The following is a 15,144-nucleotide window of genomic DNA, read 5'->3' on the forward strand; positions in this document are numbered from 1 at the left end:
CAAAAGAGAGAAATAATGTGTTTTGCTCCAGTTAATAAAAGCTGCAGCAAGGCGATAAACGGCGCTCGAAACTATCACAAAGCGGCGCACGACGGTTGTGCTCGTATTCAAATTGCCTCCTTGCGCCCCAACAACAGGCTCGCATGTATGCGTTTCTTCGATATAAATATATAATTCTAAAGACGCGGATTGGCCACACTTGGTCTTATTAGCACGACGAGCGCTCCAAACCTCGCCAGTGCAGGATTCGGAGGTGTCGGAGACGCGTCGACAAGCGTGTCCGTGACTGGCTGGCTGCGTGTGCGTAAAAGGCGCAAAGTAACTTTCTCCCCGCAGTCCGCTCGGAGCTCTCAGTGTCAGTACGCCGGCGGGTTCGCTCCAGTTTGGACCGATTTCTGTCTCTGCCGTGCCGATGGATACTATCAATATGCTGTTTATTACTTATTACCACTGGTGGATATTTGTGCTCTCCTTTCATCCGTTTCTATGCGCCTCTCTGGCTCGGACCGAGGGGAATACGATCCGCTACCAGTGCAATGAGGAGGAGGCGACTGGCACCGTTATCGGAAACCTGGCCAAGGACATGTCCTTGAGCCTGCCCCACTCCTCCAGGACCAATTTTCGGATGATGAGGCAGTTTAATGACTCGTTCATCCGGGTGAGGGAGAGCGACGGCCAGCTGAGCGTCGGCGAGCGGATGGACCGCGAGAGAATGTGCCGACACACTCCACAGTGTCTCGTCACTTTTGACGTGGTGAATTTCTCCAAAGAGCGCTACCGATTGATCCACGTCGAGGTGGCGGTAAAAGACATTAACGACAACTCCCCAGAGTTTGCCAGCGCCGAGTCTGTGGTGGAGATCTCCGAGAACGCGGCCGTGGGCTCTCATATTCCTCTGGACCCGGCGGTGGACGCCGACGTGGGCTCCAACTACATCCAAAGCTATCAGATTTCTGTCAACAGTCACTTCACCATCGATGTGCTCCAGAGAGCGGACGGCATAAAATATGCAGAATTGGTTCTAATGAAAGAGCTCGACAGGGAGACCCAGGTGTCGCTCTCTTTGGATCTGATGGCCACAGACGGCGGCAACCCGGCCAGGTCCGCCTCGACCAAGATAACGGTGCGAGTGATGGACTTTAATGACAACAGTCCTGTTTTTGATCAGAATAGTTTCTCTGTGAGTTTGCCAGAAGATGCACCGGTCGGCAGCGTGATACTGGACCTGAACGCCGTGGATGCTGACGAGGGTCCAAACGGCGAAGTCATCTACGGTTTCGGAAAACAGGTTTCGCAGCAGATCCGGGATCTTTTCCACGTGGATACCAAATTGGGCCGCTTGACTCTGAGGAGCCCGGTGGACTTTGAGAACAAGCGTACGTATGAGCTGGACGTGCAGGCCACCGACTTGGGCCCCAACCCGACCCCCTCGGTGTGCAAAATTGTCATCCACGTCAGCGACGTCAACGACAACGCGCCGGGCATCAGCATCACCCCCATGACCTCCATCACCACAGGCACGGCGCACATTAGTGAGGCAGCGGAAAAGGACAGTTTGGTGGCCCTGGTCACCACCTCGGACCGGGACTCCGGGGTCAACAGCCAGGTCCACTGCACCCTCTACGGCCACGAACACTTCAAACTACGGCAAGCCTACGAGGACAGTTACATGATAGTGACGGCGGCCCCCTTAGACCGCGAGAGAATCAGTGAGTACAATCTCACAGTCATGGCCGAGGACTTTGGGTCACCCCCTCTCAGAAAGATCACCCAGTACACTATCCGAATCAGCGACGAGAACGACAATGCCCCGCACTTCACCAAGCCCGTGTACGAGGTTTCGGTAGCGGAAAACAACGCCCCGGGCGCCTACCTGGCCACCGTGGAGGCTACGGACGCCGATTTGGCCCACAATGGTAAAATCACCTATAGACTTGTGGACAGTCTCATTATGGGGTCTCCCGTGAACACCTTCGTCTCACTCAATTCAGTGTCGGGTTCCATCTACGCCCTACGTAGTTTCAACTATGAAGTCATGAGGCAGTTGGATGTGCACGTCCAAGCCAGCGACGGCGGCTCTCCGCAGCTGCAGAGCACGGCTGTCATCCGGTTAAAAATAGTCGATCAGAACGACAACGAGCCTTCGATCATCGAACCGCCTCTTTACAAAGGCTCTGCGGATGTCTTCCTGCCTAAAGACGCCCCTGCGGGTTACCTGGTCACACGCATAAAGGCCACAGATGCAGACGAGGGCCTGAACGCACAGTTGTCCTACAAGATCACAGAGGGGGGGCTCCTGGGCTTCTCGGTAGACAAAGACACTGGGAAGGTGCACGTGAGCCGACAGCTGACGTATGACCTCATGGACAATGCCAAAGTGGTGGTGTCGGTCAGCGACAATGGCTCCCCTTCACTGACCTCCACTGCAATCATACACTTCAATTTCATAGAAGGCACCGTCCCCAGTGTGCCCTCATCCGCTCAGGACGGCGGCGACTATCTGTTTGAGTGGGACACGTCCGTCGCCGTTATCATCGTCCTGGCAGGGAGCTGCTCCCTCCTCCTGCTGGCTATCATTCTCATCACAACCATTTGCAGCCGTCGCAGGAAGGAGACGAGAGAGGGTTACGATGACAGAGAGGAGGCACCCAAAAAGGCCGAGAGCGTGGAAAGCGCTCGCGTGGACACGCTGATCACCGGTCACATGGGCAAAGCCTTCGAGCCGCACCCATACCCCGAGCAGCCGCCCATGGCCACCAGCAATGTTGCTGAGATGACGTGCGAGGACAGGCACCAGGCGGCAGGCGGCTTTGAGCCCAACAACAGGGTCATGGAAGGCAAATTAAAGGTAAGTCAGTCATGGGATAGTGTAGTGGTACATTCGCCTAACTTCGATGTAAGCGGCGTTACCATTCAGTGACGGTTTGAATGTGAACGTGTCTGTCTCGACGGTATATGACTGACTGGTGAGCAGTCAAGCGTGTAGGCCGCCTTTCGTCCGGGCGCAGTTTTCCCCTTGACTCTGAACAGCATAAGATGTGTAGGAAATGCATGCACGGGATCACTGACTGGTCGTGGTTCACTAACCTGATTTCCGTGAATTTAAATGTGTCTCTATATGGGATTGTGATTGGCTGGGGACCAGTCCAGGGTCTACCCAGCTGAGGTACACTCCAGCTCACCAGTTACCTTGAAGAGGTTAACACTGGCTAAATCATTGGATTTTGGATGGAATGAAAATGTTTCTTGCTATTCATCTGGGCTCATTTCTTCTCTCTTGTAACTTTCAGGGCTACTCAACTCTACCCGGCTACGGGAAGGAAGCCGTCAGACCAATTACAATATGGAAGGGTAATTCGTTCACAACAATCTCAGCCAGAGACCCTCACATCAGCGGCAAGGACAGCGGCAAAGGGGACAGCGACTTTAACGACAGCGATTCCGACATAAGTGGGGACGTGCACAAAAAAGATTCGCCGCCCACAAACGGTGAGCATCATGGCATTGTGGCAATAATCTCGCATCAAGGTCAAACAATAAATGACGTTCTCCCGGCAGCTCTGTGGGCGTGCACGAGCGAGTGCAAAGTGCTGGGCCACTCGGACAGATGCTGGAGCCCGTCAGCCACCAGGCCCAACACAAGCATCGCCTCCGGGTCCAACCTCTCAACCTTCTCCAAGACAGCTTCGCTTCCCCGGGACAGCAGGAGGGAACACTACTATCCGTCGCATGTGCCCAAAGGCAATGGCCTGCAAAGCGTGTACGAAAAAGTCCAACACCAGGAGTTTGATTATATTCTCGTTGGCCCGCCCACACCGGCCAGAATACAGGAAACTGATGAGATCTCCATTCCAGAGTACACAAACTCTTAAAAACATTTCATTGTACAGTAGCTCTTAAGTGACTTGACAGTGTGTTGTGATTGGTTGTATGTCATTTGTCTGTGGGCCTGTTTTATGTGTAAGATCATGTGTAATATGCAAAAATTTTGTACATTAATAATATATTTTTCATAAGGCTTCAGTGTAAATTATGATGACTTTTATTATGACTTTTCAAGAGCATGTGTTATTTAAAAGGGACATGGGGCATCAAGGGGCTCTTTCTGCTGTGAAAAACAATCAATATGAACAATGTTAGTGGTACTTTTTTTTCTTGGTCACGTTGTTGCACAAATAAAAAGTGAAAAATGAATGTTTGTCCTACTGTCAATACGGTCTTCTGGGATATTGACACAATCAGATGATGAATAATTTTTTTTTTTAAATCCATTCATTTTTTTCGAAATGGCCCAAAAACATTCCACGAATATGGCCGCCCCCACTGCAATAAAATTAATGGCATTTAAATGTGCACGAATTATCCTGTACAGGCTCGCTGGGGGTGCTGGAGTCGATCCCAGCAGACTGCGGTCGAAAGGCGGACTACACACTGAACTGGTCACCAGCCAGTCCCAGGACACTCACAGAGATGAACAACCATACACACCCACATCGTCACTGAACGGGAACCGATGCCAGCACAAACTTGTACAAATTTGTAACATTTCCATATAAAATGCCCTCACTGGTCTTTAACTGATAATTGGCACTGTGCTTCCAAAAAGGAAACAAAATTCACAAATCCGTCTAAAAAAAAAAAAAAAAAAATCTGAATTCTCATCTGAAGAAATGGGCAGGCGACACTCACAACATTCATTATGGAATTATTATTATTATTGTTATTATTATTCATTTGAATTAACATTATTCACTTATTTTCATGAATGACATAAGAAACCCCAAACCTCCGTGCATGACAGTATCGCGGTCATTATAGTGCAAGGGTGTCAAACTCATTTTTGTCGTGGGGCACATTTTAGTCGCCATTTCCCTGGGAGGGTCGTTATGACTGAAACCATATAAAAAAGTCAATAATCACGGTTTATTCAACTATTGTTTAAGTTACTGTAATGAGGGGTTTGGTCACAAAAAATACTTACAATGTCTCTAATTTATTAAATATGATAATTTTAAAATTTGGTCGAGATTTTAGCAAGCATCATGGTCGTGTTTGATGTTTAATTTGCTTTCACGGGCCACATAAAATGATGTGGTGGGCCAGATCTGGCCCCTGGGCCTTGAGTTTGACACCCGTGTTATAGTAGGTTAGTTTCTGTATAAGATCCTACTAAATCCTCTTTAAAACTTGCTCCTCAAACATGGCATTGTAAAGATGACATTATTTTAAAAAATAAATAAATAAAAATGACTCAAGATGGCCGTGAATTTAAATAAGTTGAAATATTCCTTGACAAAAGAAACTGCCAAACCCTTAAAAAATGTGTGAATTTTCCAATGGTCACATTTTCTGTACAAAAACTAATCTTGAGAATAGACTCATCGAAATCTCATTAAAATTCCTCAAACATGGCTGACATCCTGTGCCAAAACGTCGATGGAATTGACAAAACAAAGTGCCAAACCCACCAATGAAGTCACTGTTGACTTTCTGTATACTACCAAATAATCATGAGAAGTGTGTAAATAACTATGTACAGAATCAGAATCATCTTTATTGGCCAAGTATGTAGAACACACAAGGAATTTGTCTCCGGTATAACACGCTGCATTAGTATCATCGTAAACAACAAATCATTGAACCATTTTAGTAATCTTACCTTAAGACTTGAGTGAGTGTTGTGGTAAAGAGTGGGTTGGCAGCACTTGAAGCAAGTCAAGGATGTGGCCCCTCGAACAAAAGGACCCACGCATTATGCGTCTCATATTTTTGCCTGTCACATGAAGAGCAGAATTAGGACTCAGAAAATGACGTGACACTGAAGTTGAAAAATAAAAGTCTATCTATGAAAATACAAAGTAGCTACAGAGAGCAGGGCTGGATGCAGAACACACAGAAGAGAGCTGATGACGGAATAAAAACACATAATCATGATTATACTTAGCCAAGATGATCGTGTATGGGTGTGTCAGTGTTAAAGCAAAAAAAAAAAAATGGATTTCTCTCTCACATGTATTGACAGGGTTAACCACTTCTTACTTCAAACACATAAAACATATCTATGAGATTCATGCTTCATGGGCAAACTCTGAAACATATGACAAGAAAAGCTGTTTCTGGATGTATGAATTGGCAAAAACGGTGATCAATTCACAGAAATTTTAGAAAGAAGATGGTCCATCTAATTTACTTACCATCAAATGAAAATTACACCCAAAAATATAATTGACTGCAATGCTCTTTGCCAAATCTTAATGCATATAAAAAAATGTTTTAAAAAGACAAAACTTGAATGAAATTAAATTGTTGTAATGAACACATTTTTGGTTTATATTCGGCTTAATTCCCATCTGATGAATAATGACAAATGCCATAATGTGTTATTGCTGTAATTATTCATTTTCAAAATGCCCATTTCCCGACTATTACAGTTCATTACTTTTTGCACTGGAAATCCCATAAAATGATTGTGAAAATAAGCTAAATAACCTCATAAATGTGTCTTGTGCAAAACTGATAACATGCATAAGACAGTGTCATAGTCATTCTGTGTGCCGCCTTCAATTTGCATGCAAATACTGCCTTGTTGATCAAATGCGCATCACAATTGCAGATTTTTTTTTTGCAAAGGTCAAATAACTCCATCACCTTTCTGATTGCCTTCCAGCATAACAATTATCCAGAAAATGAGGTTCAATCTGTTTCCAAGCAACAACAGCACTGCATATTTGACTCCCTTACCCTGTTTGGTTTTTTTCCCTGTTATTTTTTTTTCCATTTGAAGCATGGGTGAGATCATGTGACTGGCCCCGACCGCCGAGCTGGCTTTCGAAGTGCCACCTTAATGAATTAAGCCCTGTGCTTGTGTTTGATTGTGCGTGGTGAGTCTACGACGCAGTGCTGCGGATCACAGAGCTCATTAAACTATTAAGAGGATAAAGGCAGCATTAATCACACTGGAGCACACAAACTGAAACAAGCTTCCCACCTCCACAGTGATGACACTTATCACTCAGTTCAGACCTCTTTTTCTTTTTTTCTCCCCCCACCAAAAAAAGTGGTTTTAGTTTGACACTACTACACGACAAACCCACCGGTAACATCAAGAAGTTAAGAATTCCTCTGCACGTCATTCACACTGACGTGTCAAAAAGAACTGTGGAGCACAGCGCGAGTCTCCAAAGAGAAGCAGCAGAGTTTTCAGGGCGGACGAGTAGCAGGGTGACAATGGAAGGACACCAAAAAACTCAACAAAGTTTTGGGCCTTTCGCACATCGGGTAAGACGCACTGTAGCCTTCATGAGTATTACAAATGGAAGGTTCTGACTGATGTGTCTCACTTGGTTCTTTTGAAACCCACAAAGGTCAAAACTCCCTCAGGGACCGGTCGGCTGCTGAGATATGGAGCTGTAGCTCTTTCCGTCTGTGCCGTGTTGATGCTCTGCGCCTCCATGACCGCCCTCCTTCTGAGGAAGGATAACGAGAGGAATGTAAGTGTCCACTATGTCACTTCAATAATGATAAAGCTAAGTGAAGATCCGAAACTGAAGTCCTCAGGGAAAGCTTGCTTTATATATTTACTGACTCCATATATTTATTTCTACATCTATCATTGCCATTTATGTATAGTGACAGGCAAAACGATTAAATAGATTATAGCTACAGTACATGAGTTATCTGTGTACCCGTATCGACATTTTTGAGAATTTTGCTGGACAGTGAGATTTTTCTTATGTAAAATATGTGCCTTGGCTCAATAAAGGTTGGGAAACACTGGTTTAAAGTATGCTTGCAGTAGAAAATATCCAAACATACTGAGTTTAATGTACATAAAACACTGTTGGCATTAACTCAAAGGCATCATGTAGCGGTGGTTATTGTACTACAAATAATAGTCAGACAAGAGTAGCGTTGTGTCAAATTGTACTCAAGAGAGACGTTTGATACCACTTTTTCAGACTGATACTTGTACAAGTATTGACTCTTGAGTACTCACCAATAAAGAGTACTGATACCTCGAGTGTCTAACCGCTGCAGTATAGCAGCAAGAGTTGGTGAGAAGGACTTGATATCTGATGGTTTTTGGGGGGTTTTTGCCTTTGGTATTGACTGGTATTGGCAGATTCCTTGAGTACCCGATACCTTAATATAGGGCTTTATCGGCCCGATAATACCTTGTAGCGGTACCCGCTCATCCTTTGTGCTCAAGTAGTAAGTAATGGCTTGAGTAAGAAGAAGAGTTAGAGTAAGCGTTCAGTGATAAAACATAAATTAATAAATAAATAAATAAAATCAAATATTGAATCTGTGTTGAGTAACCGCTGATGGGGTTTTTTTAACGCAAATCAAAGTATGAAAGTGAACTAGGCAAAAATATAAAATGGGAATATGCAAATTCAGATAAGCCAACAGTGTCTCTTGAACTGACAATATAATGAATTAAATAGTGATATGAAAATTGGCAATAACAACATAAATTAAAAGCAAATTCTGCCAAACACACACACAAAAGAAATTGTCGATGTAATGTTCTTTATTTGCAATCGTAAAACAACATAAAAGGCTCAAGGGCCATATATTATATGGCCTCGTTTTTCTCAGTCGTTTTGACCAAATTTCATGAAAATTAGTCATTTTAAAAACTTTTGGATGAGGAGACCTTGTGGGCAGTCATGTGATTGCTTGGCTCCGTTTAATTGGTCACATGGAGTCATGTGTCACTAATAGTTCAGTTAGCTTGGTGAAGCCGTCGGATGACAGCACCCAAGTTGAACATCTTTGACAATCCGAAACCTCCGTATCGCACGAGCATTAATCGATTCATAAAAATAGAAGTAACAAGCGGAATGTAGCTCCATATAACGCAGGAAAAGGACGATTTCTTCATCAAATAAACGCTCACTTCAAATCAGCTGGGATGGACTCCAGCGAGCTGATAGTTTTACAGTTGCCCTCACTTCACAGTACCGGTAGTTGGACATTTTAAAAGTCATGGCATTACCAGCTCTGCACGTTTTTACACCTGAGATGACACTGGCGTTATGTGTGTGTGTGTGTGTGTGTGTGTATATATCATGTATATGAATGGACAGAGTGATGTTCAAGCCAAACTCAGAATTGTTTTGACTCATTTCAACTCTGCTAAAAATACGATCAAGTGCAGTGCCACAAAAAAACTCGGCACTGAATAAGATAGATGAGACCCATGATGCGGGTCCTTTTGTTAGCGGGGCCAAATCCTTGACTTGCTTCAAGTGCTGCCAACCCACTCTTTACCACTACATTGACTCAAGTCTTAAGGTAAGATTACATTAGGAGATAGAAAAAGGCTTCTTAGGTCACCAGGAAGTGTGCAGGTCCTTTTATGATTTTTTTTCCGATGACCAAATCTGGCCAAAAATGCCCAAAAGTGGTGAAAACGTATATTTTTTATGGGTTGCACTCTTTGGAAAGATTGAATCAAAATTAAGAACCGACACCAATTTCACTGAATCAAAACAAGACCACAGATGAATAAATATATGGATGGACTAACAATGCCACTTAGTCGCTGTCGGGAGAAGTTATGACACCGCCGGCCATCTTAGCTTGGCACTCGCTAAGCCTGCCGAACTTGAAGACATTGATTTCTCTGTCGCATTTTCACGTTATTTTCTGTTTCTACTGCAAAAATGACACCGCATATGGCATGTGGTTGCACCAATAAGTCTGGGAGAAGCGCTACATGATGTGAAGCGCATCCTGATGTCAGAAACATCAATAAATGAAAGCAAAGCCCCATTAGCCAAAAAAATTCTGTGCGAAATGTAAAGCTAACCTCTGTCAGTCACAATTCACGAAACTGAGATAAAATACTTGGCATAGTCGATGCAAACAGTGAAAATCGTTCTTTGAGAGCTCCAATCCTGAGAATGTATCCGAGAAAGATGGGTGCCGCTAAATCACAAATTTCATTTGTTCATAAACATGGGATTCCTTGGCGATAAGTAGTGTAGTAAAAATGTACAGTAGCTGCTGCTGGAAAGGCGCAAGCTCGGCCTCGGTAGTTGTTTTCGTTGTGTAATGCGCGTACCAGTCCAACCATGTAAAACACAGCAGAATTTTGCTCATTGCAATGTTATTTCTTGAAGAAAAAGATAATGAGGCCTGCCTGTCAATCACCTTCATGCAAATGCGAAATGTGCTTTTTAAAATGTTTGTCAAAGCACATCAAATGCTTGTGAGCCCACCACATATTTCCATATTGACTCACATCTTAATGAGCTTACCTGTAAGGCAAAGATCAGCGGCAGGTTTCACCCCTTACTGCGCCCCCTCGCTCGGTTCCTTCTGAGCACAAAGCACACAGGACTTCTTGAATGCAAGCCAACGCGATGAAAGTAAAAGCGGCACCGTGCTTGTTTCCCTACCCCGTTGCACTTCCAACCGCTTCCCACTCGACTAATGAGTCGTTTAACGTCCTGTTTTGAATCCACGCAGGTGTACAGCGCTCATTACAGCATGAACATTAACGGTGAGGTGAGGGAGGGCTCCGTGGAAATCGATTCTGCCGACAACGTGGAGAGGTTCAAAACGGGCAGTGGAGACGAGGAGGTCGTGGAGTTCCGGGACTTTCAAAGTGTGAGTGACTTTGTGCCGTCGGGGGGAAAAGGATGAGCCGACGTTCAGTCTGTGTGCTTTCGCGGAGCCGTGAGTGTAAACATGGCATCTGTGTGATTTGGCGCAGGGAATAACTGCAATCCGATTCTTCGGGGGAGACAAATGTTACATAAAATCCCAAATCAAAGGCAACCTTCCTCGCCTGGGAGCTCACAACAAAGACTCACTGATGTCTGACCCGGTATATACCGACTGCTTTCTCTTGAATGTCACAATTCCCACTTTTTATCAGTCACTTTTCAGTCCTGCCGCCTTTTCCCAGAGAGTTCTTCTGCTTGTCCTGGCAGACTGATGAAGAAATGCCAGTGAGGTTTGATGAAGAGTTGCTCATCTGGGTTTCTTCAGAGCAGCCGCTGAAGGACATCGCTTTCTTGAGCACCAAGATTCTGGCTCTGTGCGGAGAGCTACCTATTTACTGGCTCCAACCACTTAGTCCCAAAGGTTTGCTTTCATAAAAATGACTCACAGCATTCCACAGTCGAGGGAAAAACTGACCTGATATTGGCTGACTTTGGTCTATTTCAAAAGTCTTTCATAGTTTATCCCAGCGGAACTCTGCATGGGGAAATTCCTCATTAGATCGTTTTTGGTTTTTTTGGCATTTAATAGGTTGGACTACACTCCAATCTGGAATGTTTGTTGGTGGGTAGTGCATGAAGCTCACACAGAGGTCTGTATCCCCACTCAAGACTGCTCAAACAATAACAGACCGTCTCAAGTGCAGCATAGCAATGACAGAAGATCCAAATTCAATTTCTTGTTTCACATTGGTTAGTACCCACTGAGTCTAGACTCTTTGACAATGGAACAAAAATGGGAAGTAATAACCTACCAAATAAAATCAAGAATGGAGGAAAGAAGTCTACGAATTTCAGGGTAACCTTGTGGATAGGTTTCTGCTGTTTGTCCAAATCCTTCTCTTCTCTTCAGAATACATAAATGTCATAAGTCAAAGGAAACAGTCAAACGCGACGCATTAATCCTGTCTGAAAAGAGATTGGCTGAGGTGCAGTAATGGCTCGAGTGACACGCTGACCTCACGCATTGTGCGCGTTTCAACTCTGGAGCGTATGAAAAGTTATTTTGCCAACCACTATGAATTGATTTGATGATTGGCATTCTTCATATTGTCCATCAACCCAAATCTAAAAATTCTACAAGCATAAATTCTATCCCATGAAAACAATTAACTGTCTCAGTCAGAAAATGTTACAATAATAGTCTGTACACAATCAATGTGAATTATAAGCGACATGACAAGATCGATCATCTTTAAATCTGGCTTTGATCTAGAAAAAAATATATAATAATAATATTTTTCAGCAAAACTTTGGTCAAACTCCAAATATTTGCACTTACTATCCCTGCTTCTCCTCTCCAATCAGTGACAGCCCCAAATTTCGAAGGCATGACCAATCTTTTACTGACTGTTGCGATGGGTCCTATGAACACAATATAATAGAACATATCGCAGTGTTGTATCTCTCACCGTGCAAGAGCGACACACCGACACGAACCAAAGTGGAATAAATTATGCATTCATGTACACAATGACTGACGTGACTTTTTAATATGATGTGAATCTCACTAATTGACTCACCCTCAGCTAATGTCAGCCAGGAATAGTAATCCGCACAGTACTGCTGATCTTTACTCCTTTGTCTGCTGAAAAAAAAAAAATCACACGTGATTGATGTCGTTTGAACTGTAGTTTTGTGGGGATGAAGCTCTACCTGAGTGGTTGATGACTCGCCATTGAAAACTGCCTATGGTTGACTCAGGTCTCAATTGCCTTATGCTATATGTCGACACACATGTGCCAGTAACAGAAGTGGGTGAAACACTTGTGAACACACAACGACAAAGGCTGATGCATGAATAGAAAAAAGAATACTTATAAAATATGCAAGGCCACTTCATATCACCGCTGCTAATTGAATAATTCACCACGTCTGAGGAAGTTCGGGCCCACGTAGGATTGCACTTGGGAGGACACGGTGGGCGTCTTGTGAACACTGACCCAATACTCTCGCCTCTTGTGGCCGCCCTGACAGATGGGGTGAGGAGGAAGAGGAGGAGGAGGGACTCACAGCGGGCCAAGCGGCAGTCCCGTGAGGAGTTGGTGGAGGTGACGGGAAAGGAGGACTCCTCCAGAATGGGGGAACATGGAGGAGAGGAGGGGCTTCAGTCGGATGTGGGATCGGGATTCAACCCTGAGAATCCGTATCATGTGAGTCGAGCACGTCGTACTCGAAGCAAGGCTTCAAAGCTGCTGAATTTTACATGAACCATCAAGAGGCCTTTACGGAGCCCTGCAGCAACCCTTGAAAGCAACATCACCATTGAAACTTTGCTGTTTTGTCAACACTTTTGCACATGACTGCTCTGCATGTGTCTTGCCTCGTTACAAAGGATGTTGTCAAAGAAATAGCCTAGATACCAAAACACTTGGGAGACGGGATGGATGGGTGGATGGCTGGATGGATGGATGGTGGAAAGACAAGACAGACAAGGATATAATGATGGCTGAATGGAGCGATGACCTTGATACAATGGGCAGCGTGCGATGGCTGGTAGGATGGAAGGGCAGTCAGGTGCAACCTATATGGATGAATGAGAGATGGAAGAACATACAGGAGACATGGATGGATGATAACAGATTGGTAGGACAGACAAACAGACAAAGATTAGCAGGACAGACGGAACATGTGTGGATAGACACCTGGATGATAAGCCTGCAGGGCAGACAGACGGCTGGATGGACAGAATCACAGAGAGCTGGATGGATGGACGGACGGAGTGATGATGGATAATAAATACACAGGCATAAAGATAAATTGATGGAAGGAAGGGTTGGATGGATGGTGTGATGGAAGGACACGATGGTAGCTGATTAGGGTGGTAGGCAGATAAACAGATCACTAGCTTGATTCTTGGATCGGTAGATGGGCAAAAGTTTGGTCGTACATTGAGATGGAGGATGGTTGGTAGGATGGACAGACGGATGGATGGATGATGATAGGTGAGCAGGACATAATGGTGAGACTACAGACACTGTAGATAGATTGGGTAGGCGGGTAGGTGGACAGACCATAAGCCAGTCGGAAAAAGACAAGTGAGTCAGGAGCGAGGCACAAACAGAGAGAAGACACCCGTTAACAACAGAATGTGGCACAGACCAGGAAAAAAAGCAAAGGACAAAGTTTCCTAGAGTGGTAATACATCGAAGTGTGGTGTTTAGTATGTCACTTAGCATTGAGTGGGTGATGGTGAGGCGTGAGCAACCCAAACTCCGGGTCACTCGAGCAACCGCTGCCACCTAAAGTTGTTGAACTTATAAAAGTGATGCAAAAACTCCCATTGCTTATAAAAATTCATATTGCCTAAGAGAACCCCAGTCACATGTTTGGCCAGATGAGAGCTTTGGACTTTTTTTTTTCCTTTTTCAGACGATCTAAATTGCAAATGAGCATGAATTTTAAAAAAGATCGCTCATCAAAATTAACATCGCTTGAAAAACTTGCAGCGCGGCGAAGACACCGGGACGGTGGCTGGTGCCGGCGAGGGAGGCGCCATGACCTTTGACTCCATGCTGGACCACCAGGGCATCTGCTGCGCCGAATGCCAACGCGGCTACACACACTGTCAGAGAATATGCGAGCCTCTACGCGGCCACTGGCCCTGGCCATACAACTACCGAGGATGCCGGGTAGCTTGCAGAGTCATTATGCCCTGTCGCTGGTGGATGGCACGCATCTTAGGCATCGTGTAGGCACGCACGCAACGCACCCAAGACCCTAAAGGTCTCTAAACTTTGTGCATGTGTGCAGCTACACTTTCTTTTTCAGTTAGACTAGCAGAGAACTTCTTGCAAGCGGGACATGCAAACAACGTGAATGCTGAGAAACAATCTTGTATATTAGTGAATAAAGAATAAACATTTTCACAAGCGTGATCACTCAGTAGCGCCCCCTAAAAAGTTGAGGTGCATTTTTTGATTCACACAAACAGCTTCCTGGTTTTCATGTTGGTGACACCACGCCTAAAAAAAAAAAAAAAAGTCTCCAATTTTAGCATGCATCACTGTTTGGTATTTTAGGGCTCCCTTACATCACCGGTGTCAAACTCAAGGCCCAGGGGCCAGATCCGGCCCGCCGTGTTATCTTATGTGGCCCATGAAAGCAAATTACGTGTGTCAGCTCGCATGATCCTTGCTAAAACGTGCAAATTGTTGTGTTATCAATAAGAAATGAGATTTTGCAATAATTTTGTTATCCTTATGTGAATAATAATTGAACAAACTATTATAGTTGACTGAGTTCAAAGCTAGTAATCTAACAGTTTGGTTGTGTACAAATAATAATGCAATGAGACGATTAAACATGTTTGTGGTTTCAACTGTCATAGAACGAGTTGAAACCGAGGGAAGACGTAGCTCCGAAGTGGCTCGAGACAAAAATTAGTTTGACACCCCTGCCTTATATG

At 44.7% G+C, this 15,144-nt stretch overlaps 2 protein-coding genes across 2 annotated transcripts; both read left to right on the plus strand.

Moving 5' to 3' along the window:
• The first annotated feature begins 253 nt into the window (after window positions 1-253).
• pcdh8.2 (protocadherin 8, tandem duplication 2) lies at window positions 254-4,194 on the plus strand. The gene is made up of 3 exons (XM_086122911.1): window positions 254-2,848; window positions 3,291-3,489; window positions 3,559-4,194. Exons 1-3 carry the CDS (start codon window positions 413-415, stop codon window positions 3,870-3,872), a joined length of 2,949 nt encoding a protein of 982 aa, XP_085979037.1. The 5' UTR covers window positions 254-412; the 3' UTR covers window positions 3,873-4,194.
• A 3,033-nt stretch (window positions 4,195-7,227) lies between these two features.
• On the plus strand, window positions 7,228-14,431 carry cnmd (chondromodulin). Its single transcript, XM_086123915.1, has 7 exons — window positions 7,228-7,278; window positions 7,365-7,490; window positions 10,480-10,620; window positions 10,727-10,840; window positions 10,947-11,100; window positions 12,714-12,889; window positions 14,186-14,431. Exons 1-7 carry the CDS (start codon window positions 7,228-7,230, stop codon window positions 14,429-14,431), a joined length of 1,008 nt encoding a protein of 335 aa, XP_085980041.1.
• Window positions 14,432-15,144: the final 713 nt, after the last annotated feature.

Source organism: Hippocampus guttulatus, chromosome 11, assembly GCF_054856545.1.
Source record: "Hippocampus guttulatus isolate MCC_2025c chromosome 11, RoL_Hgut_1.0, whole genome shotgun sequence".
Taxonomy (NCBI): Eukaryota; Metazoa; Chordata; class Actinopteri; order Syngnathiformes; family Syngnathidae; genus Hippocampus; species Hippocampus guttulatus.